Source organism: Silurus aristotelis (assembly GCF_946808225.1).
Source record: "Silurus aristotelis genome assembly, chromosome: 3".
Lineage (NCBI taxonomy): Eukaryota > Metazoa > Chordata > Actinopteri > Siluriformes > Siluridae > Silurus > Silurus aristotelis.
This window is the reverse complement of record NC_139576.1, coordinates 31,029,469-31,056,999: the sequence shown is the minus strand read 5'-3', so window position 1 is coordinate 31,056,999 and position 27,531 is coordinate 31,029,469. Positions and strand designations below refer to the sequence as shown.

General features: G+C 42.1%; 1 protein-coding gene and 1 long non-coding RNA gene across 3 annotated transcripts in view; both read left to right on the top strand.

Moving 5' to 3' along the window:
* Nucleotides 1-27,531, top strand: part of LOC310724104 — a 772,938-nt gene that overhangs the window by 365,446 nt on the left and 379,961 nt on the right. The gene's annotated exons all lie outside the window — the stretch shown is intronic.
* LOC310723182 (uncharacterized protein) lies at nucleotides 9,569-14,927 on the top strand. Of its 2 annotated transcripts, none has more exons than XR_014532610.1 (4): nucleotides 9,569-10,544; nucleotides 10,960-11,022; nucleotides 14,211-14,398; nucleotides 14,749-14,927. XR_014532610.1 is itself a non-coding variant. In XM_083535927.1 (4 exons), the coding sequence occupies exons 1-4, from the start codon at nucleotides 10,406-10,408 to the stop codon at nucleotides 14,785-14,787; spliced, it is 423 nt and encodes a 140-aa protein (XP_083392053.1). In that variant the 5' UTR covers nucleotides 9,569-10,405; the 3' UTR covers nucleotides 14,788-14,927. The 2 variants fall into 2 exon arrangements, 1 of the variants encoding a protein (XP_083392053.1); XM_083535927.1 differs by having other exon boundaries at nucleotides 10,960-11,016.

The following is a 27,531-nucleotide window of genomic DNA, read 5'->3' as shown; positions in this document are numbered from 1 at the left end:
ATACATAGTCACATTTTTCAACCAGCCTGCATCCTTGATTACTGCTGTTGGACATAAAAAAGGGGATAACCTTCATGGTGGGCGTCTTGCAAAAAAGGCACATTAAACTATTGGAAAAAGCTTCAAGAAACTCCTGAGATTCGCCCTCTGAGCCAGCACAGAGACAAGTAGTTTATTGAGGCCAGGTGTCGCAACTGCTCTAGGTTCGAAGCTGGTACCTGAGCCGAGCCCGGATAGCTCAGTCTGTAGAGCATCAGACTTTTAATCTGAGGGTCCAGGGTTCAAGTCCCTGTTCGGGCGTTAAAAAGCCAACGGCTGATTGATTCTTTGTGGTGGGATAATCCAAAGCTTGTTTGAATCTTCCCTTGACGTAAAAATTCCATGAGATTTGTTTTCTTGCACAGAGTACGGGCTCTGACGTTTCCACATGCTTTCCAAGTCTTACCCATACATTAGCAAATTATGGTTTAGTCTCACTGTGGTAAGCATCCTTTATGGTGTTCATTTTGACCAACCAGTGGCTCTGACAACAGTTGTCTTTGTTTAAACCCAAAATATATTGCCATGATCCCCCCATGCAAATATCATTGGTTCAAACATACTTTGACTTTGACATTATTTGAGGTGTCACTGAAACTTGAATTGTGAATACATCTTAGTCACTATTTGCAGAGTTATCTTTTTTTTCAGCTAGAGCAAATTGACAAAGTTTGGTAACATGTTATAGGAGGGTTATAATGTACTAAAGTTAATTTGATGAGACGGACTACACTTTGGACAAATTCAAAGTCTCCACATTGGACAATCAAAGATAGAGCAGCTGCTAATAAAGGCCAAAAGCAAGAGTTCAGCAACCATTACCTCGACGTGATTCGAACACACAACCTTCTGATCTGGAGTCAGACGCGCTACCGTTGCGCCACGAGGTCCGAGGGGCTGTTTTGACCAGCCTCATGGCCCAGAGAAGGCTTTGCATTTATCTCGTCGCGGTTGTAATGACAAATTGAGTCTGACGGTCAGGTTGCAGGCTCTGACATTATCCGCATTGGAAGTCCCTGATTGTTGGTGTAAGTAAGATTCAGGAGTTACATTTCATATGTAAAGGAAACAATCTGTTACACTATACAGTGAAATAATGAACTCAGTGTCAGTCATTTGGTCAGTGATGAAATGGAAAGTTAGTTTGCAAAAAGCAAATGCTATATATAAGACTATGGACAAAGATTGGCAAAGGAGATTTTAAGGTGCTTTTTATGTGAGTTATACATAGTCACATTTTTCAACCAGCCTGCATCCTTGATTACTGCTGTTGGACATAAAAAAGGGGATAACCTTCATGGTGAGCGTTTTGCAAAAAAGGCACATTAAACTATTGGAAAAAGCTTCAAGAAACTCCTGAGATTCGCCCTCTGAGCCAGCACAGAGACAAGTAGTTTATTGAGGCCAGGTGTCGCAACTGCTCTAGGTTCGAAGCTGGTACCTGAGCCGAGCCCGGATAGCTCAGTCTGTAGAGCATCAGACTTTTAATCTGAGGGTCCAGGGTTCAAGTCCCTGTTCGGGTGTTAAAAAGCCAACGGCTAAATGATTCTTTGTGGTGGGATAATCCAAAGCTTGTTTGAATCTTCCATTGACTTAAAAATTCCATGAGATTTGTTTTCTTGCACAGAGTAGGGGCTCTGACGTTTCCACATGCTTTCCAAGTCTTACCCATACATTAGCAAATTATGGTTTAGTCTCACTGTGGTAAGCATCCTTTATGGTGTTCATTTTGACCAACCAGTGGCTCTGACAACAGTTGTCTTTGTTTAAACCCAAAATATATTGCCATGATCCTCCCATGCAAATATCATTGGTTCAAACATACTTTGACTTTGACATTATTTGAGGTGTCACTGAAACTTGAATTGTGAATACATCTTAGTCACTATTTGCAGAGTTATCTTTTTTTCAGCTAGAGCTAATTGACAAAGTTTGGTAACATGTTATAGGAGGGTTATAATGTACTAACGTTAATTTGATGAGACGGACTACACTTTGGACAAATTCAAAGTCTCCACATTGGACAATCAAAGATAGAGCAGCTGCTAATAAAGGCCAAAAGCAAGAGTCCAGCAACCATGACCTCGACGTGATTCGAACACGCAACCTTCTGATCTGGAGTCAGACGCGCTACCGTTGCGCCACGAGGTCCGAGGGGCTGTTTTGACCAGCCTCATGGCCAACAGAAGGCTTTGCATTTATCTCGTCGCGGTTGTAATGACAAATTGAGTCTGACGGTCAGGTTGCAGGCTCTGACATTATCCGCATTGGAAGTCCCTGATTGTTGGTGTAAGTAAGATTCAGGAGTTACATTTCATATGTAAAGGAAACAATCTGTTACACTATACAGTGAAATAATGAACTCAGTGTCAGTCATTTGGTCAGTGATGAAAAGGAAAGTTAGTTTGCAAAAAGCAAATGCTATATATAAGACTATGGACAAAGATTGGCAAAGGAGATTTTAAGGTGCTTTTTATGTGAGTTATACATAGTCACATTTTTCAACCAGCCTGCATCCTTGATTACTGCTGTTGGACATGAAAAAGGGGATAACTTTCGTGGTGGGCGTCTTGCAAAAAAGGCACATTAAACTATTGGAAAAAGCTTCAAGAAACTCCTGGGATTCGCCCTCTGAGCCAGCACAGAGACAAGTAGTTTATTGAGGCCAGGTGTCGCAACTGCTCTAGGTTCGAAGCTGGTACCTGAGCCTAGCCCGGATAGCTCAGTCGGTAGAGCATCAGACTTTTAATCTGAGGGTCCAGGGTTCAAGTCCCTTTTCGGGCGTTAAAAAGCCAACGGCTGAATGATTCTTTGTGGTGGGATAATATAAAGCTTGTTTGAATCTTCGCTTGACGTAAAAATTCCATGAGATTTTTTTTCTTGCACAGAGTACGGGCTCTGACGTTTCCACATGCTTTCCAAGTCTTACCCATACATTAGCAAATTATGGTTTAGTCTCACTGTGGTAAGCAACCTTTATGGTGTTCATTTTGACCAACCAGTGGCTCTGACAACAGTTGTCTTTGTTTAAACCCAAAAGATATTGCCATGATCCTCCCATGCAAATATCATTGGTTCAAACATACTTTGACTTTGACATTATTTGAGGTGTCACTGAAACTTGAATTGTGAATACATCTTATTCACTATTTGCAGAGTTATCTTTTTTTCAGCTAGAGCAAATTGACAAATTTTGGTAACATGTTATAGGAGGGTTATAATGTACTAACGTTAATTTGATGAGACGGACTACACTTTGGACAAATTCAAAGTCTCCACATTGGACAATCAAAGATAGAGCAGCTGCTAATAAAGGCCAAAAGCAAAAGTCCAGCAACCATGACCTCGATGTAATTCGAACATGCAACCTTCTGATCTGGAGTCAGACGCGCTACCGTTGCGTCACGAGGTCCGAGGGGCTGTTTTGACCAGCTTCATGGCCCAGAGAAGGCTTTGCATTTATCTCGTCGCGGTTGTAATGACAAATTGAGTCTGACGGTCAGGTTGCAGGCTCTGACATTATCCGCATTGGAAGTCCCTGATTGTTGGTGTAAGTAAGATTCAGGAGTTACATTTCATATGTAAAGGAAACAATCTGTTACACTATACAGTGAAATAATGAACTCAGTGTCAGTCATTTGGTCAGTGATGAAATGGAAAGTTAGTTTGCAAAAAGCAAATGCTATATATAAGACTATGGACAAAGATTGGCAAAGGAGATTTTAAGGTGCTTTTTATGTGAGTTATACATAGTCACATTTTTCAACCAGCCTGCATCCTTGATTACTGCTGTTGGACATGAAAAAGGGGATAACCTTCGTGGTGGGCGTCTTGCAAAAAAGGCACATTAAACTATTGGAAAAAGCTTCAAGAAACTCCTGAGATTCGCCCTCTGAGCCAGCACAGAGACAAGTAGTTTATTGAGGCCAGGTGTCACAACTGCTCTAGGTTCGAAGCTGGTACCTGAGCCGAGCCCGGATAGCTCAGTCGGTAGAGCATCAGACTTTTAATCTGAGGGTCCAGGGTTCAAGTCCCTGTTCGGGCGTTAAAAAGCCAATGGCTGAATGATTCTTTGTGGTGGGATAATCCAAAGCTTGTTTGAATCTTCCCTTGATGTAAAAATTCCATGAGATTTTTTTTCTTGCACAGGGTACGGGCTCTGACGTTTCCACATGCTTTCCAAGTCTTACCCATACATTAGCAAATTATGGTTTAGTCTCACTGTGGTAAGCATCCTTTATGGTGTTCATTTTGACCAACCAGTGGCTCTGACAACAGTTGTCTTTGTTTAAACCCAAAATATATTGCCATGATCCTCCCATGCAAATATCATTGGTTCAAACATACTTTGACTTTGACATTATTTGAGGTGTCACTGAAACTTGAATTGTGAATACATCTTAGTCACTATTTGCAGAGTTATCTTTTTTTTTCAGCTAGAGCAAATTGACAAAGTTTGGTAACATGTTATAGGAGGGTTATAATGTACTAACGTTAATTTGATGAGACGGACTACACTTTGGACAAATTCAAAGTCTCCACATTGGACAATCAAAGATAGAGCAGCTGCTAATAAAGGCCAAAAGCAAGAGTCCAGCAACCATGACCTCGACGTGATTCGAACACGCAACCTTCTGATCTGGAGTCAGACGCCCTACCGCTGCCCCACGAGGTCCGAGGGGCTGGTTTGACCAGCCTCATGGCCCAGAGAAGGCTTTGCATTTATCTCGTCGCGGTTGTAATGACAAATTGAGTCTGACGGTCAGGTTGCAGGCTCTGACATTATCCGCATTGGAAGTCCCTGATTGTTGGTGTAAGTAAGATTCAGGAGTTACATTTCATATGTAAAGGAAACAATCTGTTACACTATACAGTGAAATAATGAACTCAGTGTCAGTCATTTGGTCAGTGATGAAATGGAAAGTTAGTTTGCAAAAAGCAAATGCTATATATAAGACTATGGACAAAGATTGGCAAAGGAGATTTTAAGGTGCTTTTTATGTGAGTTATACATAGTCACATTTTTCAACCAGCCTGCATCCTTGATTACTGCTGTTGGACATGAAAAAGGGGATAACCTTCGTGGTGGGAGTCTTGCAAAAAAGGCACATTAAACTATTGGAAAAAGCTTCAAGAAACTCCTGAGATTCGCCCTCTGAGCCAGCACAGAGACAAGTAGTTTATTGAGGCCAGGTGTCGCAACTGCTCTAGGTAGCCCGGATAGTTCAGTCTGTAGAGCATCAGACTTTTAATCTGAGGGTCCAGGGCTCAAGTCCCTGTTCGGGCGTTAAAAAGCCAACGGCTGAATGATTCTTTGTGGTGGGATAATCCAAAGCTTGTTTGAATCTTCCCTTGATGTAAAAATTCCATGAGAATTTTTTTCTTGTACACAGTAAGGGCTCTGACGTTTCCACATGCTTTCCAAATCTTACCCATACATTAGCAAATTATGGTTTAGTCTCACTGTGGTAAGCATCCTTTATGGTGTTCATTTTGACCAACCAATAGCTCTGACAACAGTTGTCTTTGTTTAAACCCAAAAGATATTGCCATGATCCTCCCATGCAAATATCATTGGTTCAAACATACTTTGACTTTTACATTATTTGAGGTGTCACTGAAACTTGAATTGTGAATACATCTTAGTCACTATTTGCAGAGTTATCTTTTTTTCAGCTAGAGCAAATTGACAAAGTTTGGTAACATGTTATAGGAGGGTTATAATGTACTAACGTTAATTTGATGAGACGGACTACACTTTGGACAAATTCAAAGTCTCCACATTGGACAATCAAAGATAGAGCAGCTGCTAATAAAGGCCAAAAGCAAGAGTCCAGCAACCATGACCTCGACGTGATTCGAACACGCAACCTTCTGATCTGGAGTCAGACGCGCTACCGTTGCGCCACGAGGTCCGAGGGACTGTTTTGACCAGCCTCATGGCCCACAGAAGGCTTTGCATTTATCTTGTCGCGGTTGTAATGACAAATTGAGTCTGACGGTCAGGTTGCAGGCTCTGACATTATCCGCATTGAAAGTCCCTGATTGTTGGTGTAAGTAAGATTCAGGAGTTACATTTCATATGTAAAGGAAACAATCTGTTACACTATACAGTGAAATAATGAACTCAGTGTCAGTCATTTGGTCAGTGATGAAATGGAAAGTTAGTTTGCAAAAAGCAAATGCTATATATAAGACTATGGACAAAGATTGGCAAAGGAGATTTTAAGGTGCTTTTTATGTGAGTTATACATAGTCACATTTTTCAACAAGCCTGCATCCTTGATTACTGCTGTTGGACATGAAAAAGGGGATAACCTTCGTGGTGGGCGTCTTGCAAAAAAGGCACATTAAACTATTGGAAAAAGCTTCAAAAAACTCCTGAGATTCGCCCTCTGAGCCAGCACAGAGACAAGTAGTTTATTGAGGCCAGGTGTCGCAACTGCTCTAGGTTCGAAGCTGGTACCTGAGCCGAGCCCGGATAGTTCAGTCTGTAGAGCATCAGACTTTTAATCTGAGGGTCCAGGGTTCAAGTCCCTGTTCGGGCGTTAAAAAGCCAACGGCTGAATGATTCTTTGTGGTGGGATAATCCAAAGCTTGTTTGAATCTTCCCTTGATGTAAAAATTCCATGAGAATTTTTTTCTTGCACACAGTAAGGGCTCTGACGTTTCCACATGCATTCCAAGTCTTACCCATACATTAGCAAATTATGGTTTAGTCTCACTGTGGTAAGCATCCTTTATGGTGTTCATTTTGACCAACCAATAGCTCTGACAACAGTTGTCTTTGTTTAAACCCAAAAGATATTGCCATGATCCTCCCATGCAAATATCATTGGTTCAAACATACTTTGACTTTGACATTATTTGAGGTGTCACTGAAACTTGAATTGTGAATACATCTTAGTCACTATTTGCAGAGTTATCCTTTTTTTAGCTAGAGCAAATTGACAAAGTTTGGTAACATGTTATAGGAGGGTTATAATGTACTAACGTTAATTTGATGAGACGGACTACACTTTGGACAAATTCAAAGTCTCCACATTGGACAATCAAAGATAGAGCAGCTGCTAATAAAGGCCAAAAGCAAGAGTCCAGCAACCATGACCTCGACGTGATTCGAACACGCAACCTTCTGATCTGGAGTCAGACGCCCTACCGCTGCGCCACCAGGTCCGAGGGGCTGTTTTGAGCAGCCTCATGGCCCAGAGAAGGCTTTGCATTTGTTACACACACACAGAAAAGAGAGATTTCTGGTGGAACATAAAGCAGTTTTATTTTGTTGTCACAGCTGTCGAAACTATAGAAACAATAAACACATAGGGAAAACGTGTGAGCTATTCCATCTGTTTCTCTTAAGCTGGCAGTGTGACTTCTTCATATCCTCTGTGAAGCGTTAAACAGATAATACACAAAAGACATGTCTCGTATGCTTCTCTAGTTACAAACTGAACTTACCAATTACAGATCAAGTACAAACTAAAACATTAGTATTCTCACCTAAAATATGAAACACATAGGCCACCTAGTATTATAATATTGCAGCATAGCCTCTGACTTAAACCCATTAAACAATGGCGGCATAACCTTTATACTTTCCAAATGTAACCTACATTAGTTAGCAATCAACCAGTATACATGTTCTACTGCATATATATTCACTCTCTCAATTATGATTACACCCTTTAACATGTTATATTGTCCCGTCTCAACCTCGTGCGATCTTGGCTGGTGGCCAACTCACACGCGATCTGGCCTTGAATCGCTGATGCGATGATTTATGCTCTAGTCTACATATTAACACACAGTAAAACATTATATAAACACATGAACAATATATTAATATTAACAGTGACTTTTGCAGATATATCACAGATCTCACCTATAGAAACAATAAACACATAGGGAAAACGTGTGAGCTATTCCATCTGTTTCTCTTAAGCTGGCAGTGTGACTTCTTCATATGCTCTGTGAAGCGTGAGTCTGTTCTCTATCACCCCCTAGCGTCACTCGCCAACCCACATAGATCTCAAGGGTATATTTCAATGTACAAATAGCAAGCATGAACAAGCTAAACATTCTGTATATTTACATCTGCTTAAACATAAAAAAAAAAACTAAAGTACAAGGCAACTAAATTCCATTCCTCTACACCCTCCCCCACTTAAAGAAAAAAAAAATATTTCTACATTTTACCACAAATGGATCATTGTTCCTGGATGACCTGATTTCTGCTACAAGACAAAAGGTAGGTTATCAGTAAGCATTAATTAAGTGCATTCATTTAGTCAGCCTCCTTTCTACCATGGTTTATTTTCTAGAAAAATAAAGGGGGGGTAACTTACTATTGTAACATTTTCTGACCAAGCACTTCAGCATTTATTCTGTCTCTTACTACCTATAATTAAGCATATAAACAGTCATATCTATAATAGATAAGTCTTACCATACATCTAGACTCCAACAGTATCGGCCACATATCCACTAAATCTTGTCAACCTTATTTTCAATTCTGTTTACTTTACAGGTCACCAATATATATCCTTTTTTATTTATTTTCTCCTTTGTTTGTCTCTAATTTATTGTCCTATCTTAAATTCATCCCCAGGGCCTCCACAGGTTCAGTCCATCTGTGGGCTGTAAACTTAACTCTTTCAGTTCTGTTGTTCTCCGTATCACTGTTGGTTCTCCCAGTGCATCATAAGTCAACATCTTCGGCTGGCGTTTCTGTCGTTGAGGGTAAGTGGATGATTCCGTCCTCTCCTGTTCACACTCTGTTTCTTGATCTTCCTGTTCACACTCTGTCTCTCGATCCTCCTGTTCAGAGATGTTGTCTGCCTGTGAGATGTTGTCTTCCTCTGCCGTCAGGATATCCTGGTGTTCCATTTCTTCATGTACAGAAAAGTGCTCAGGTGATTCTGTTCTCTGTGCTAGAGGTTCGAATGGTTCAGCCTCGGGATTTAGAGTGGTATGAGTTTCAGTATGGTCTAAGCCTGGTGGAAACCGATAGCGCAGTGCATATCTGTCATCATCATCACTCTCTGAGTCGTTGTATTGTTCTGGCTCATCACTTTTCTTGGCTCTGCCCACAACCCTACGCTTTTGCTGTTTCTGACTTACATGGTTTTCTACTGGTAAACTATCGCAGGGTAGCAGAAGATTTCTGTGTACTATCTTGCTTGGTCCACTCTTTTCAGGCTTGATTTCGTACACGGGACTGTCAGGGCTCTTTCTGCTGATCACAGTGTATACACAATCTTCCCAATGTGAACGTAGCTTTCCTGGCCCTCCTCTTCCACTGAGGTTCCTAAGCAGCACTCTGTGGCCAGGCCATAGTTCAACACCGTGGACTTTCTTGTCATAATACTGTTTTCCTCTCTGTGCCTCTCTGGTTGCGGTTTTTGATGCAATGTCGTAGGCTTCCTGCATCCGGGTCTGCCAGTTTCTCACGTAATCTGCATAATTCTGTTGTTTTGCAGCCAATGGCAAGTTAAACATGAGATCGATGGGGAGTCGGGGTGATCGGCCAAATAACAAATAATATGGGGAAAACCCAGTTGCTTCACAGCGGGTGCAATTGTATGCATGGATCACCTTAGACAGTGAATTTTTCCAGTCTGCCTTCTCAACATCACTCAGTGTCCTGAGCATGGATAAGAGCGTCCTGTTGAATCTTTCAACTTGTCCATTGCCCATAGGGTGATAGGGCGTTGTGTGAGATCCGCGTACACCACAAGTCTTCTGCAGCTGATCCATCAGGTGGTTCTCAAATTCCCTCCCCATATCATGATGGATTTTCTCAGGAAACCCAAACTTGAGAGCAAAATCTCCAAAAACATGTTGCACCACAGTCTTTGCTGATTTATTTCTCGTGGCATAGGCCTGAGCAAAGCGTGTGAAGTGATCCATTACTACAAGTATGTATTCATATCCATTCTTGCAAGTTTCGAGATGGAGAAAGTCGATGGACACTAGCTGGAATGGGTATGTAGTTTGAATTGGGACCAATGGAGCTTTTGGAGTCTTGTGAGGTTTCTTCCTTTTTAAGCATTCACATACACGCATAACAAAATTCTCAGTTTCTTTTTGCATCTGAGGCCAGTAGAATCTCTCACGTATTAAGTCTAGCGTCCTCTCAACTCCGAGGTGTCCCATCTCTTGATGTAACTCTTTATAGACAGTTTGATGATGTTCTCTCGGTAAAACAAGTTGGTTTCTCTTTCCTGCTCTTCTGTACAGGACCCCTCCCTCATCCAAATAAAGTCTCGTCCACTGTTTCAGAAGAGTCCTAACATCCGTCGGCTCTTTCCTAAGAGTGTTGCCAGATGGACGACTGTTGTTCCTTTTAAACGTCAGAACACGGCTAATGACTGAATCCTGCTGTTGCGATTGTTTTATCTGTCCTAGAGAGAGACGCAGTTCGGAAGGCAGTAAAACTTTATCGTCCACCAGCTGCATGGCCTGTACATCGATTCCACTTGTCCACAGAGAAGCATCATTCACAGGTAATGTTACGCCTTGCACTGTAGCACTGATGACACCTGGATTTACCTCTTCTGTGCACAGGTTCATGTACCAATCAATGTCTAGTGGCATTCTTGAGAGACCGTCTGCGTCTGCATTACATCTGCCCGGACGATATCTGATGGTGAAGTTGAAGTCAGCTAACTCTGCGACCCAGCGATGTCCTGTTGCATTAAGTTTGGCTGTTGTGAGGATGTACGTTAGGGGGTTATTGTCTGTGTATACTTCAAAATGTGGAACATGGAACAGGTAATCTCTGAAGCGTTCACAGATCGCCCACTTTAACGCCAGGAATTCCAATTTTCCAGCATGCATGTGGTAATTTTTCTCTGGTGGTGTAAGTGTTCTTGATCCATATGCAATCACTGACATCTTCTCTTTACTTTTCTGATACAGGACTGCACCTAGACCATCCTGTGATGCATCGCAATGGAGGACAAATGGCTTCGTCAGGTCAGGGTATGCAAGGATTGGTGGCTGTATTAAGTTATCTATTAAGTTATTCAATGCATCTTGGTGAGTCTGTGTCCAGGTTATGGGTGTGTTGGGTGGTACCTGTCCTTTTGACTTTGTACTTGGTTTCTTTCTCTTTCCCTTTGTCTCGACGGGTAACATACTCTTTGGTGGTGCGGCTATCAGCTGGTAGAGAGGTCTTGCCAGACGAGAAAAATTAGGAATATATTTCCTGTAATAGGAAAGGAATCCCATCATCTTTCTCAAGTCTCCTACTGTAGCTGGTGATCTGAGCTTTAATGCCTGCACAGGTGCTATTTCTGCAGGATCCATCGAGTATCCCTCTTCTGACACGATGCGGCCCAAGAAACGTACTTTCTTTTTAAACAGCTCACATTTGTGGGGACTCAGCTTGACTCCATGCTTCTGATATCTTTGGAGGACTGTACGAACATGATTCACATGGTCATTAAAGGAGGAGCTATGTACAAGGTTGTCGTCCAGGTAGGGTTGACAGATGGTATCACGTAGACCTTCAAGACAAACTTCCATGTTTCTCTGGAATTCAGCTGGGGCCGAACTAAGGCCAAACGGAATCCTGTTCCACTGGAATAGACCCCAGGGTGTAATAAAGGCTGTCAATGGTTGGCTCTCTGCGTCAAGGAATCCTTGGTGGTAGGCCTTACCTTGGTCCAAGACCGAAAACCAAGAGCTGCCACTCAGGGAGTCTAACATGTCCTGGATTCTTGGAATGGGGTGCCTATCAGGTACAGATTTGCGGTTCAGTTCTCGATAGTCGCAGCATAGTCTCAGGCTACCATCCTTTTTCCTTACACATACCACTGGCGAGGAGTAAGGGGATCTCGATTTGCTTATCCACCCTCTGTTCAGCAGGTCCTGGAGGTACTCTTTCACTTCCTGTAAGAGTGGTTTAGGAACTGAGATGTACGTCTTTTGCACAGGTGTCTTGTCGTGCAGTGTAATATGCATATGCAGTGAGGGAATGCAACCAACATCATTATCATCAGCGGCAAAAGCATTACACTCTTCTCTTAATAGCTGTCGCACTACCTGTTGCTGTTCCTCAGTTAGGTGTTCAAGCTTTATTGGGGGATCCCACTGATTGGGTCTCTCTGTTTGGCCTGATGTGACACTCACTTCACAGGTTTGCATGAGATGAGGGTTTTGTTTTGTTGCTGCTTGCATTTCCCATGCTCGTAAGGGCTCTGCTGTGACTGGATAGGCTGTCTTTATCCTTTGGAGATGTCCCAGGGTAAGACGTGGGGTCAGTTCAAAACACTGTTTGGTAGTATTGGCGATAGTAACAGGTATCTTGGTTGTCCTTCCTGCAGTCACTTTGACTAATCCTTCCTGAATCACTAAACCTTCAGGTAGTGGTGACAGCTCACAGGGAACAAACAGTAAGGTTTGTTCTGAAAACTGTGCTCCGATGTGTACCCGTGCATGGATGGTTGTTATGTGTTCTGCTTTCAGCTGTCCCCTTTGTTTCTCGGCTCGAACCGTTCCGACGTTCACATAAGAGTTTGTTGTTTTTAACAGCTTAAGCATTGACTTTGCGGTTGTGATGGATACAGAGAAGGCTTGGCTTATCATGTTTATTGTGTTTGGCTTGCATCTTTGTTTTTCCCACTTGTTGACCACCTCCTCAATGACGTTAAAGCCAATAATCGGGTTTTCAGCTACATTAGGATCACTTGTCACGAGAATGGGTACCTGAAGGGCTCCTTCTGTGTCATCATCACTGGGCAGTCGAAATCTCACCTTCACCCAGCCTTCAAACGGGATCTCTGTGTGGTTTGCAGCCAGTCCTGTGAGTGTTCCTGGGCCCAGGAGCTCCTCAATAGGTCGGATGATGGCATGTGGTAAGTATTGTTTTCTCCAATCAGCATTGATAATACTCGCTTGGGCTCCTGTGTCCCACAAGGCCTCCACTGTGATGTCATCTAGTTGGCAGTGAACCAAGCATCTCCTCCCAATCAGTTTAAGAAGTTTTGTTTGGTCAGAGGGGGACAGATAACATACTGGCATATTACCATCAGGGGTTATTTTAACTGTTTGCATGCTGGACTCACTGTTGTTTACCTTATCACCGTGTAGGACTTGAAAGGGTCTGAAAGCCTGCTGCATCGCTGGTACTGGTCGGGACCCGGGAAGAGACTGGACTACTGCGGGCCCCTGTTCAGCAGTCCCGCCCCGTTTCCCGACATCTGTCGTCTTTGTCTGCAGCCTCGAGACAGGTGTCCCTCTTGCCCGCACCGGAAACAGTGTCTGCATTCTTCACCTCTCTGCGCTTCCTGACATGATCGGCAACCCCTTTGCAGCCCTTTGGCCCTTTCAGCTCTCTGTGGTAATGATTGCGGATGTGACCTGGTTGCTTCCATTGCTTCACGAAAGATCTTTGTCATTTCCATGACGTTTGCCTTGAGGTCCTCAATGGCTTTGGTAGTATCAGTGTCAGCATCTTTACCTTGTCCTTGCTTCTTTTTGTCCCTAACTACAGAGTTATCGTTTTCCCTGACTTCAGCCTCACTCACCAACTGCCTACTTTCACAGTGGTGCTCGACTGTCTGAACTTCACTTAGCTTAAGCGGCTTTGGTGTCACAGCCTTCCTCAATTTGGTCTGTCTTTCTAATTCTAAGTTAGCAGCTTCTCCTAGCTTCTCAATTAACACCTCATCTGTCACTTTTGGATCCTCAAGGTATGGTTTGATCTGAAACTTGACAGCATCGCTTAAGAGTCCTGTCTCAAGTGAACGGAGGAACTTTCGCTGTATGAGTTCAGGGCTAAATTGTTCTCCATCTTTTTCATCTCCAGACTTCCACAGCAACTTCTCCCTCACCTCTATAGCTCGAAACAAATAACTCTGAGCAGGCTCTTTGGGTTCCTGTGATATGTTCATTAACCTGTGCAGCAAGTCTGATGAGGAGTCAATTTTGTAGTGCCCTCTCAGAATCGTCTTCAGTGTGGGTAGCGTAAGGTCTCTTTTAATCTCTAGCAGCTCTCTAAGGTGGAGGCCCGGACTCACAGCCCTGACGACTGCTTCGATGATTTCAGCCTCCGAGTAACCCTTCTTTAATCCAGACTCTATCTGATTAGTCAGACTGGTGTATGACAGCTTCTCTTTTTGGCCTGCTTCTCCAATCTGTCCAAATATTCTGAATTCTTTTCTCAGGGTCATCTCAGGCATCGAATCAGGCTGTCGGAGTACGGTCTCCCTCCTGCTTGTTCCTTGTCTACTGCTTTGAAGTCTCGCCTCCAGGGCCACAATCTTGTCCTCCAGCGTGCGTCGGACATCATCTTGTCTCTTCTGTAGTTCTACATACTCCTTTTTCAGTTCCGAAATTTCATCAGGTTCTGCAGGTGGGTTCTCTGGCTTTTCATATTGCTCCAGGACACACAGAAGTCTATTGAGAAATCCTTCATAATTTTCTTCTGTTTCACCTTCCTCGATTTCCTCCAGTGTTCTCTCTGCTAGTCGTATCAGTGCTCGCCTTGAGTTGCCTGAAAATCCCTTATCTGCTGGCTCACTGCATTTTAGATGTTGACATACCTCAATGAGCTGTGGTTTGTCTAATGTTAGGAGCTTGGAGCTTACACAATCTTGAAGTTGTTCCATTTTTCTCCCTTATTGTTAAATCCAATCCTGATTTTGTATCTTCTTATTTGTTTAAATCTACTCTCTGTATTGATGTATCTTCTTTTATTTACAGGTTCGTCTCAAGGAGGAGCTGTTTCCCTCTCACCGTTGACTCAACAGCGCCTCCTGGCTGGCTCGCCATGTTTATGTTACACACACACAGAAAAGAGAGATTTCTGGTGGAACATAAAGCAGTTTTATTTTGTTGTCACAGCTGTCGAAACTATAGAAACAATAAACACATAGGGAAAACGTGTGAGCTATTCCATCTGTTTCTCTTAAGCTGGCAGTGTGACTTCTTCATATCCTCTGTGAAGCGTTAAACAGATAATACACAAAAGACATGTCTCGTATGCTTCTCTAGTTACAAACTGAACTTACCAATTACAGATCAAGTACAAACTAAAACATTAGTATTCTCACCTAAAATATGAAACACATAGGCCACCTAGTATTATAATATTGCAGCATAGCCTCTGACTTAAACCCATTAAACAATGGCGGCATAACCTTTATACTTTCCAAATGTAACCTACATTAGTTAGCAATCAACCAGTATACATGTTCTACTGCATATATATTCACTCTCTCAATTATGATTACACCCTTTAACATGTTATATTGTCCCGTCTCAACCTCGTGCGATCTTGGCTGGTGGCCAACTCACACGCGATCTGGCCTTGAATCGCTGATGCGATGATTTATGCTCTAGTCTACATATTAACACACAGTAAAACATTATATAAACACATGAACATTATATTAATATTAACAGTGACTTTTGCAGATATATCACAGATCTCACCTATAGAAACAATAAACACATAGGGAAAACGTGTGAGCTATTCCATCTGTTTCTCTTAAGCTGGCAGTGTGACTTCTTCATATGCTCTGTGAAGCGTGAGTCTGTTCTCTATCACCCCCTAGCGTCACTCGCCAACCCACATAGATCTCAAGGGTATATTTCAATGCACAAATAGCAAGCATGAACAAGCTAAACATTCTGTATATTTACATCTGCTTAAACATAAAAAAAAAAACTAAAGTACAAGGCAACTAAATTCCATTCCTCTACACATTTATCTTGACGCGGTTGTAATGACAAATTGAGTCTGACGGTCAGGTTGCAGGCTCTGACATTATCCGCATTGGAAGTCCCTGATTGTTGGTGTAAGTAAGATTCAGGAGTTACATTTCATATGTAAAGGAAACAATCTGTTACACTATACAGTGAAATAATGATCTCAGTGTCAGTCATTTGGTCAGTGATGAAATGGAAAGTTAGTTTGCAAAAAGCAAATGCTATATATAAGACTATGGACAAAGATTGGCAAAGGAGATTTTAAGGTGCTTTTTATGTGAGTTATACATAGTCACATTTTTCAACCAGCCTGCATCCTTGATTACTGCTGTTGGACATGAAAAAGGGGATAACCTTCATGGTGGGCGTCTTGCAAAAAAGGCACATTAAACTATTGGAAAAAGCTTCAAGAATCTCCTGAGATTCGCCCTCTGAGCCAGCACAGAGACAAGTAGTTTATTGAGGCCAGGTGTCGCAACTGCTCTAGGTTCGAAGCTGGTACCTGAGCCGAGCCCGGATAGCTCAGTCGGTAGAGCATCAGACTTTTAATCTGAGGGTCCAGGGTTCAAGTCCCTGTTTGGGTGTTAAAAAGCCAACGGCTGAGTGATTCTTTGTGGTGGGATAATCCAAAGCTTGTTTGAATCTTCCCTTGACGTAAAAATTCCATGAGATTTTTTTTCTTGCACAGAGTACGGGCTCTGACGTTTCCACATGCTTTCCAAGTCTTACCCATACATTAGCAAATTAAGGTTTAGTCTCACTGTGGTAAGCATCCTTTATGGTGTTCATTTTGACCAACCAGTGGCTCTGACAACAGTTGTCTTTGTTTAAACCCAAAATATATTGCCATGATCCTCCCATGCAAATATCATTGGTTCAAACATACTTTGACATTATTTGAGGTGTCACTGAAACTTGAATTGTGAATACATCTTAGTCACTATTTGCAGAGTTATCTTTTTTTCAGCTAGAGCAAATTGACAAAGTTTGGTAACATGTTATAGGAGGGTTATAATGTACTAACGTTAATTTGATGAGACGGACTACACTTTGGACAAATTCAAAGTCTCCACATTGGACAATCAAAGATAGAGCAGCTGCTAATAAAGGCCAAAAGCAAGAGTCCAGCAACCATGACCTCGACGTGATTCGAACACGCAACCTTCTGATCTGGAGTCAGACGCGCTACCGTTGCGCCACGAGGTCCGAGGGGCTGTTTTGAGCAGCCTCATGGCCCAGAGAAGGCTTTGCATTTATCTCGACGCGGTTGTAATGACAAATTGAGTCTGACGGTCAGGTTGCAGGCTCTGACATTATCCGCATTGGAAGTCCCTGATTGTTGGTGTAAGTAAGATTCAGGAGTTACATTTCATATGTAAAGGAAACAATCTGTTACACTATACAGTGAAATAATGATCTCAGTGTCAGTCATTTGGTCAGTGATGAAATGGAAAGTTAGTTTGCAAAAAGCAAATGCTATATATAAGACTATGGACAAAGATTGGCAAAGGAGATTTTAAGGTGCTTTTTATGTGAGTTATACATAGTCACATTTTTCAACCAGCCTGCATCCTTGATTACTGCTGTTGGACATGAAAAAGGGGATAACCTTCGTGGTGGGCGTCTTGCAAAAAAGGCACATTAAACTATTGGAAAAAGCTTCAAGAATCTCCTGAGATTCGCCCTCTGAGCCAGCACAGAGACAAGTAGTTTATTGAGGCCAGGTGTCGCAACTGCTCTAGGTTCGAAGCTGGTACCTGAGCCGAGCCCGGATAGCTCAGTCGGTAGAGCATCAGACTTTTAATCTGAGGGTCCAGGGTTCAAGTCCCTGTTCGGGCGTTAAAAAGCCAACGGCTGAATGATTCTTTGTGGTGGGATAATCCAAAGCTTGTTTGAATCTTCCCTTGATGTAAAAATTCCATGAGAATTTTTTTCTTGCACACAGTAAGGGCTCTGACGTTTCCACATGCTTTCCAAGTCTTACCCATACATTAGCAAATTATGGTTTAGTCTCACTGTAGTAAGCATCCTTTATGGTGTTCATTTTGACCAACCAATAGCTCTGACAACAGTTGTCTTTGTTTAAACCCAAAAGATATTGCCATGATCCTCCCATGCAAATATCATTGGTTCAAACATACTTTGACTTTGACATTATTTGAGGTGTCACTGAAACTTGAATTGTGAATACATCTTAGTCACTATTTGCAGAGTTATCTTTTTTTCAGCTAGAGCAAATTGACAAAGTTTGGTAACATGTTATAGGAGGGTTATAATGTACTAACGTTAATTTGATGAGACGGACTACACTTTGGACAAATTCAAAGTCTCCACATTGGACAATCAAAGATAGAGCAGCTGCTAATAAAGGCCAAAAGCAAGAGTCCAGCAACCATGACCTCGACGTGATTCGAACAAACAACCTTCTGATCTGGAGTCAGACGCCCTACCGCTGCGCCACCAGGTCCGAGGGGCTGTTTTGAGCAGCCTCATGGCCCAGAGAAGGCTTTGCATTTATCTCGACGCGGTTGTAATGACAAATTGAGTCTGACGGTCAGGTTGCAGGCTCTGACATTATCCGCATTGGAAGTCCCTGATTGTTGGTGTAAGTAAGATTCAGGAGTTACATTTCATATGTAAAGGAAACAATCTGTTACACTATACAGTGAAATAATGATCTCAGTGTCAGTCATTTGGTCAGTGATGAAATGGAAAGTTAGTTTGCAAAAAGCAAATGCTATATATAAGACTATGGACAAAGATTGGCAAAGGAGATTTTAAGGTGCTTTTTATGTGAGTTATACATAGTCACATTTTTCAACCAGCCTGCATCCTTGATTACTGCTGTTGGACATGAAAAAGGGGATAACCTTCATGGTGGGCGTCTTGCAAAAAAGGCACATTAAACTATTGGAAAAAGCTTCAAGAATCTCCTGAGATTCGCCCTCTGAGCCAGCACAGAGACAAGTAGTTTATTGAGGCCAGGTGTCGCAACTGCTCTAGGTTCGAAGCTGGTACCTGAGCCGAGCCCGGATAGCTCAGTCGGTAGAGCATCAGACTTTTAATCTGAGGGTCCAGGGTTCAAGTCCCTGTTCGGGTGTTAAAAAGCCAACGGCTGAATGATTCTTTGTGGTGGGATAATCCAAAGCTTGTTTGAATCTTCCCTTGATGTAAAAATTCCATGAGATTTTTTTTCTTGCACAGAGTACGGGCTCTGACGTTTCCACATGCTTTCCAAGTCTTACCCATACATTAGCAAATTATGGTTTAGTCTCACTGTGGTAAGCATCCTTTATGGTGTTCATTTTGACCAACCAGTGGCTCTGACAACAGTTGTCTTTGTTTAAACCCAAAATATATTGCCATGATCCTCCCATGCAAATATCATTGGTTCAAACATACTTTGACATTATTTGAGGTGTCACTGAAACTTGAATTGTGAATACATCTTAGTCACTATTTGCAGAGTTATCTTTTTTTTTAGCTAGAGCAAATTGACAAAGTTTGGTAACATGTTATAGGAGGGTTATAATGTACTAACGTTAATTTGATGAGACGGACTACACTTTGGACAAATTCAAAGTCTCCACATTGGACAATCAAAGATAGAGCAGCTGCTAATAAAGGCCAAAAGCAAGAGTCCAGCGACCATGACCTCGACGTGATTCGAACACGCAACCTTCTGATCTGGAGTCAGACGCGCTACCGTTGCGCCACGAGGTCCGAGGGGCTGTTTTGACCAGCCTCATGGCCCACAGAAGGCTTTGCATTTATCTCGTCGCGGTTGTAATGACAAATTGAGTCTGACGGTCAGGTTGCAGGCTCTGACATTATCCGCATTGGAAGTCCCTGATTGTTGGTGTAAGTAAGATTCAGGAGTTACATTTCATATGTAAAGGAAACAATCTGTTACACTATACAGTGAAATAATGAACTCAGTGTCAGTCATTTGGTCAGTGATGAAATGGAAAGTTAGTTTGCAAAAAGCAAATGCTATATATAAGACTATGGACAAAGATTGGCAAAGGAGATTTTAAGGTGCTTTTTATGTGAGTTATACATAGTCACATTTTTCAACCAGCCTGCATCCTTGATTACTGCTGTTGGACATGAAAAAGGGGATAACCTTCGTGGTGGGCGTCTTGCAAAAAAGGCACATTAAACTATTGGAAAAAGCTTCAAGAAACTCCTGAGATTCGCCCTCTGAGCCAGCACAGAGACAAGTAGTTTATTGAGGCCAGGTGTCGCAACTGCTCTAGGTTCGAAGCTGGTACCTGAGCCGAGCCCGGATAGTTCAGTCTGTAGAGCATCAGACTTTTAATCTGAGGGTCCAGGGTTCAAGTCCCTGTTCGGGCGTTAAAAAGCCAACGGCTGAATGATTCTTTGTGGTGGGATAATCCAAAGCTTGTTTGAATCTTCCCTTGATGTAAAAATTCCATGAGAATTTTTTTCTTGCACACAGTAAGGGCTCTGACGTTTCCACATGCTTTCCAAGTCTTACCCATACATTAGCAAATTATGGTTTAGTCTCACTGTAGTAAGCATCCTTTATGGTGTTCATTTTGACCAACCAATAGCTCTGACAACAGTTGTCTTTGTTTAAACCCAAAAGATATTGCCATGATCCTCCCATGCAAATATCATTGGTTCAAACATACTTTGACTTTGACATTATTTGAGGTGTCACTGAAACTTGAATTGTGAATACATCTTAGTCACTATTTGCAGAGTTATCTTTTTTTCAGCTAGAGCAAATTGACAAAGTTTGGTAACATGTTATAGGAGGGTTATAATGTACTAACGTTAATTTGATGAGACGGACTACACTTTGGACAAATTCAAAGTCTCCACATTGGACAATCAAAGATAGAGCAGCTGCTAATAAAGGCCAAAAGCAAGAGTCCAGCAACCATGACCTCGACGTGATTCGAACAAACAACCTTCTGATCTGGAGTCAGACGCCCTACCGCTGCGCCACCAGGTCCGAGGGGCTGTTTTGAGCAGCCTCATGGCCCAGAGAAGGCTTTGCATTTATCTCGACGCGGTTGTAATGACAAATTGAGTCTGACGGTCAGGTTGCAGGCTCTGACATTATCCGCATTGGAAGTCCCTGATTGTTGGTGTAAGTAAGATTCAGGAGTTACATTTCATATGTAAAGGAAACAATCTGTTACACTATACAGTGAAATAATGATCTCAGTGTCAGTCATTTGGTCAGTGATGAAATGGAAAGTTAGTTTGCAAAAAGCAAATGCTATATATAAGACTATGGACAAAGATTGGCAAAGGAGATTTTAAGGTGCTTTTTATGTGAGTTATACATAGTCACATTTTTCAACCAGCCTGCATCCTTGATTACTGCTGTTGGACATGAAAAAGGGGATAACCTTCATGGTGGGCGTCTTGCAAAAAAGGCACATTAAACTATTGGAAAAAGCTTCAAGAATCTCCTGAGATTCGCCCTCTGAGCCAGCACAGAGACAAGTAGTTTATTGAGGCCAGGTGTCGCAACTGCTCTAGGTTCGAAGCTGGTACCTGAGCCGAGCCCGGATAGCTCAGTCGGTAGAGCATCAGACTTTTAATCTGAGGGTCCAGGGTTCAAGTCCCTGTTCGGGTGTTAAAAAGCCAACGGCTGAATGATTCTTTGTGGTGGGATAATCCAAAGCTTGTTTGAATCTTCCCTTGACGTAAAAATTCCATGAGATTTTTTTTCTTGCACAGAGTACGGGCTCTGACGTTTCCACATGCTTTCCAAGTCTTACCCATACATTAGCAAATTATGGTTTAGTCTCACTGTGGTAAGCATCCTTTATGGTTTTCATTTTGACCAACCAGTGGCTCTGACAACAGTTGTCTTTGTTTAAACCAAAAATATATTGCCATGATCCTCCCATGCAAATATCATTGGTTCAAACATACTTTGACTTTGACATTATTTGAGGTGTCACTGAAACTTGAATTGTGAATACATCTTAGTCACTATTTGCAGAGTTATCTTTTTTTCAGCTAGAGCTAATTGACAAAGTTTGGTAACATGTTATAGGAGGGTTATAATGTACTAACGTTAATTTGATGAGACGGACTACACTTTGGACAAATTCAAAGTCTCCACATTGGACAATCAAAGATAGAGCAGCTGCTAATAAAGGCCAAAAGCAAGAGTCCAGCGACCATGACCTCGACGTGATTCGAACACGCAACCTTCTGATCTGGAGTCAGACGCGCTACCGTTGCGCCACGAGGTCCGAGGGGCTGTTTTGACCAGCCTCATGGCCCACAGAAGGCTTTGCATTTATCTCGTCGCGGTTGTAATGACAAATTGAGTCTGACGGTCAGGTTGCAGGCTCTGACATTATCCGCATTGGAAGTCCCTGATTGTTGGTGTAAGTAAGATTCAGGAGTTACATTTCATATGTAAAGGAAACAATCTGTTACACTATACAGTGAAATAATGAACTCAGTGTCAGTCATTTGGTCAGTGATGAAATGGAAAGTTAGTTTGCAAAAAGCAAATGCTATATATAAGACTATGGACAAAGATTGGCAAAGGAGATTTTAAGGTGCTTTTTATGTGAGTTATACATAGTCACATTTTTCAACCAGCCTGCATCCTTGATTACTGCTGTTGGACATGAAAAAGGGGATAACCTTCGTGGTGGGCGTCTTGCAAAAAAGGCACATTAAACTATTGGAAAAAGCTTCAAGAAACTCCTGAGATTCGCCCTCTGAGCCAGCACAGAGACAAGTAGTTTATTGAGGCCAGGTGTCGCAACTGCTCTAGGTTCGAAGCTGGTACCTGAGCCGAGCCCGGATAGTTCAGTCTGTAGAGCATCAGACTTTTAATCTGAGGGTCCAGGGTTCAAGTCCCTGTTCGGGTGTTAAAAAGCCAACGGCTGAATGATTCTTTGTGGTGGGATAATCCAAAGCTTGTTTGAATCTTCCCTTGATGTAAAAATTCCATGAGAATTTTTTTCTTGCACACAGTAAGGGCTCTGACGTTTCCACATGCTTTCCAAGTCTTACCCATACATTAGCAAATTATGGTTTAGTCTCACTGTAGTAAGCATCCTTTATGGTGTTCATTTTGACCAACCAATAGCTCTGACAACAGTTGTCTTTGTTTAAACCCAAAAGATATTGCCATGATCCTCCCATGCAAATATCATTGGTTCAAACATACTTTGACTTTGACATTATTTGAGGTGTCACTGAAACTTGAATTGTGAATACATCTTAGTCACTATTTGCAGAGTTATCTTTTTTTCAGCTAGAGCAAATTGACAAAGTTTGGTAACATGTTATAGGAGGGTTATAATGTACTAACGTTAATTTGATGAGACGGACTACACTTTGGACAAATTCAAAGTCTCCACATTGGACAATCAAAGATAGAGCAGCTGCTAATAAAGGCCAAAAGCAAGAGTCCAGCAACCATGACCTCGACGTGATTCGAACACGCAACCTTCTGATCTGGAGTCAGACGCCCTACCGCTGCGCCACCAGGTCCGAGGGGCTGTTTTGAGCAGCCTCATGGCCCAGAGAAGGCTTTGCATTTATCTTGACGCGGTTGTAATGACAAATTGAGTCTGACGGTCAGGTTGCAGGCTCTGACATTATCCGCATTGGAAGTCCCTGATTGTTGGTGTAAGTAAGATTCTGGAGTTACATTTCATATGTAAAGGAAACAATCTGTTACACTATACAGTGAAATAATGATCTCAGTGTCAGTCATTTGGTCAGTGATGAAATGGAAAGTTAGTTTGCAAAAAGCAAATGCTATATATAAGACTATGGACAAAGATTGGCAAAGGAGATTTTAAGGTGCTTTTTATGTGAGTTATACATAGTCACATTTTTCAACCAGCCTGCATCCTTGATTACTGCTGTTGGACATGAAAAAGGGGATAACCTTCATGGTGGGCGTCTTGCAAAAAAGGCACATTAAACTATTGGAAAAAGCTTCAAGAATCTCCTGAGATTCGCCCTCTGAGCCAGCACAGAGACAAGTAGTTTATTGAGGCCAGGTGTCGCAACTGCTCTAGGTTCGAAGCTGGTACCTGAGCCGAGCCCGGATAGCTCAGTCGGTAGAGCATCAGACTTTTAATCTGAGGGTCCAGGGTTCAAGTCCCTGTTCGGGTGTTAAAAAGCCAACGGCTGAATGATTCTTTGTGGTGGGATAATCCAAAGCTTGTTTGAATCTTCCCTTGATGTAAAAATTCCATGAGATTTTTTTTCTTGCACAGAGTACGGGCTCTGACGTTTCCACATGCTTTCCAAGTCTTACCCATACATTAGCAAATTATGGTTTAGTCTCACTGTGGTAAGCATCCTTTATGGTGTTCATTTTGACCAACCAGTGGCTCTGACAACAGTTGTCTTTGTTTAAACCCAAAATATATTGCCATGATCCTCCCATGCAAATATCATTGGTTCAAACATACTTTGACATTATTTGAGGTGTCACTGAAACTTGAATTGTGAATACATCTTAGTCACTATTTGCAGAGTTATCTTTTTTTTTAGCTAGAGCAAATTGACAAAGTTTGGTAACATGTTATAGGAGGGTTATAATGTACTAACGTTAATTTGATGAGACGGACTACACTTTGGACAAATTCAAAGTCTCCACATTGGACAATCAAAGATAGAGCAGCTGCTAATAAAGGCCAAAAGCAAGAGTCCAGCAACCATGACCTCGACGTGATTCGAACACGCAACCTTCTGATCTGGAGTCAGACGCCCTACCGCTGCGCCACCAGGTCCGAGGGGCTGTTTTGAGCAGCCTCATGGCCCAGAGAAGGCTTTGCATTTATCTTGACGCGGTTGTAATGACAAATTGAGTCTGACGGTCAGGTTGCAGGCTCTGACATTATCCGCATTGGAAGTCCCTGATTGTTGGTGTAAGTAAGATTCTGGAGTTACATTTCATATGTAAAGGAAACAATCTGTTACACTATACAGTGAAATAATGATCTCAGTGTCAGTCATTTGGTCAGTGATGAAATGGAAAGTTAGTTTGCAAAAAGCAAATGCTATATATAAGACTATGGACAAAGATTGGCAAAGGAGATTTTAAGGTGCTTTTTATGTGAGTTATACATAGTCACATTTTTCAACCAGCCTGCATCCTTGATTACTGCTGTTGGACATGAAAAAGGGGATAACCTTCATGGTGGGCGTCTTGCAAAAAAGGCACATTAAACTATTGGAAAAAGCTTCAAGAATCTCCTGAGATTCGCCCTCTGAGCCAGCACAGAGACAAGTAGTTTATTGAGGCCAGGTGTCGCAACTGCTCTAGGTTCGAAGCTGGTACCTGAGCCGAGCCCGGATAGCTCAGTCGGTAGAGCATCAGACTTTTAATCTGAGGGTCCAGGGTTCAAGTCCCTGTTCGGGTGTTAAAAAGCCAACGGCTGAATGATTCTTTGTGGTGGGATAATCCAAAGCTTGTTTGAATCTTCCCTTGACGTAAAAATTCCATGAGATTTTTTTTCTTGCACAGAGTACGGACTCTGACGTTTCCACATGCTTTCCAAGTCTTACCCATACATTAGCAAATTATGGTTTAGTCTCACTGTGGTAAGCATCCTTTATGGTGTTCATTTTGACCAACCAGTGGCTCTGACAACAGTTGTCTTTGTTTAAACCCAAAATATATTGCCATGATGCTCCCATGCAAATATCATTGGTTCAAACATACTTTGACATTATTTGAGGTGTCACTGAAACTTGAATTGTGAATACATCTTAGTCACTATTTGCAGAGTTATCTTTTTTTTTAGCTAGCAAATTGACAAAGTTTGGTAACATGTTATAGGAGGGTTATAATGTACTAACGTTAATTTGATGAGACGGACTACACTTTGGACAAATTCAAAGTCTCCACATTGGACAATCAAAGATAGAGCAGCTGCTAATAAAGGCCAAAAGCAAGAGTCCAGCAACCATAACCTCGACGTGATTCGAACACGCAACCTTCTGATCTGGAGTCAGACGCCCTACCGCTGCGCCACCAGGTCCGAGGGGCTGTTTTGAGCAGCCTCATGGCCCAGAGAAGGCTTTGCATTTATCTTGACGCGGTTGTAATGACAAATTGAGTCTGACGGTCAGGTTGCAGGCTATTACATTATCCGCATTGGAAGTCCCTGATTGTTGGTGTAAGTAAGATTCAGGAGTTACATTTCATATGTAAAGGAAACAATCTGTTACACTATACAGTGAAATAATGATCTCAGTGTCAGTCATTTGGTCAGTGATGAAATGGAAAGTTAGTTTGCAAAAAGCAAATGCTATATATAAGACTATGGACAAAGATTGGCAAAGGAGATTTTAAGGTGCTTTTTATGTGAGTTATACATAGTCACATTTTTCAACCAGCCTGCATCCTTGATTACTGCTGTTGGACATGAAAAAGGGGATAACCTTCGTGGTGGGCGTCTTGCAAAAAAGGCACATTAAACTATTGGAAAAAGCTTCAAGAAACTCCTGAGATTCGCCCTCTGAGCCAGCACAGAGACAAGTAGTTTATTGAGGCCAGGTGTCGCAACTGCTCTAGGTTCGAAGCTGGTACCTGAGCCGAGCCCGGATAGTTCAGTCTGTAGAGCATCAGACTTTTAATCTGAGGGTCCAGGGTTCAAGTCCCTGTTCGGGCGTTAAAAAGCCAACGGCTGAATGATTCTTTGTGGTGGGATAATCCAAAGCTTGTTTGAATCTTCCCTTGATGTAAAAATTCCATGAGAATTTTTTTCTTGCACACAGTAAGGGCTCTGACGTTTCCACATGCTTTCCAAGTCTTACCCATACATTAGCAAATTATGGTTTAGTCTCACTGTGGTAAGCATCCTTTATGGTGTTCATTTTGACCAACCAATAGCTCTGACAACAGTTGTCTTTGTTTAAACCCAAAAGATATTGCCATGATCCTCCCATGCAAATATCATTGGTTCAAACATACTTTGACTTTGACATTATTTGAGGTGTCACTGAAACTTGAATTGTGAATACATCTTAGTCACTATTTGCAGAGTTATCTTTTTTTCAGCTAGAGCAAATTGACAAAGTTTGGTAACATGTTATAGGAGGGTTATAATGTACTAACGTTAATTTGATGAGACGGACTACACTTTGGACAAATTCAAAGTCTCCACATTGGACAATCAAAGATAGAGCAGCTGCTAATAAAGGCCAAAAGCAAGAGTCCAGCAACCATGACCTCGACGTGATTCGAACACGCAACCTTCTGATCTGGAGTCAGAAGCCCTACCGCTGCGCCACCAGGTCCGAGGGGCTGTTTTGAGCAGCCTCATGGCCCAGAGAAGGCTTTGCATTTATCTTGACGCGGTTGTAATGACAAATTGAGTCTGACGGTCAGGTTGCAGGCTCTGACATTATCCGCATTGGAAGTCCCTGATTGTTGGTGTAAGTAAGATTCAGGAGTTACATTTCATATGTAAAGGAAACAATCTGTTACACTATACAGTGAAATAATGATCTCAGTGTCAGTCATTTGGTCAGTGATGAAATGGAAAGTTAGTTTGCAAAAAGCAAATGCTATATATAAGACTATGGACAAAGATTGGCAAAGGAGATTTTAAGGTGCTTTTTATGTGAGTTATACATAGTCACATTTTTCAACCAGCCTGCATCCTTGATTACTGCTGTTGGACATGAAAAAGGGGATAACCTTCGTGGTGGGCGTCTTGCAAAAAAGGCACATTAAACTATTGGAAAAAGCTTCAAGAAACTCCTGAGATTCGCCCTCTGAGCCGAGCCAGCACA

Coding starts and splice junctions, on each gene's coding strand:
- LOC310723182 (XM_083535927.1), top strand. CDS start 10,406: ATGACTGAATCCTGCTGTTGCGATTGTTTTATCTGTCCTAGAGAGAGA. Junction 10,545..10,959: donor CAGAGAAGCATCATTCACAG/GTAATGTTACGC, acceptor TTTCTGATACAG/GACTGCACCTAGACCATCCT. Junction 14,399..14,748: donor AATTTCATCAGGTTCTGCAG/GTGGGTTCTCTG, acceptor TTTTATTTACAG/GTTCGTCTCAAGGAGGAGCT.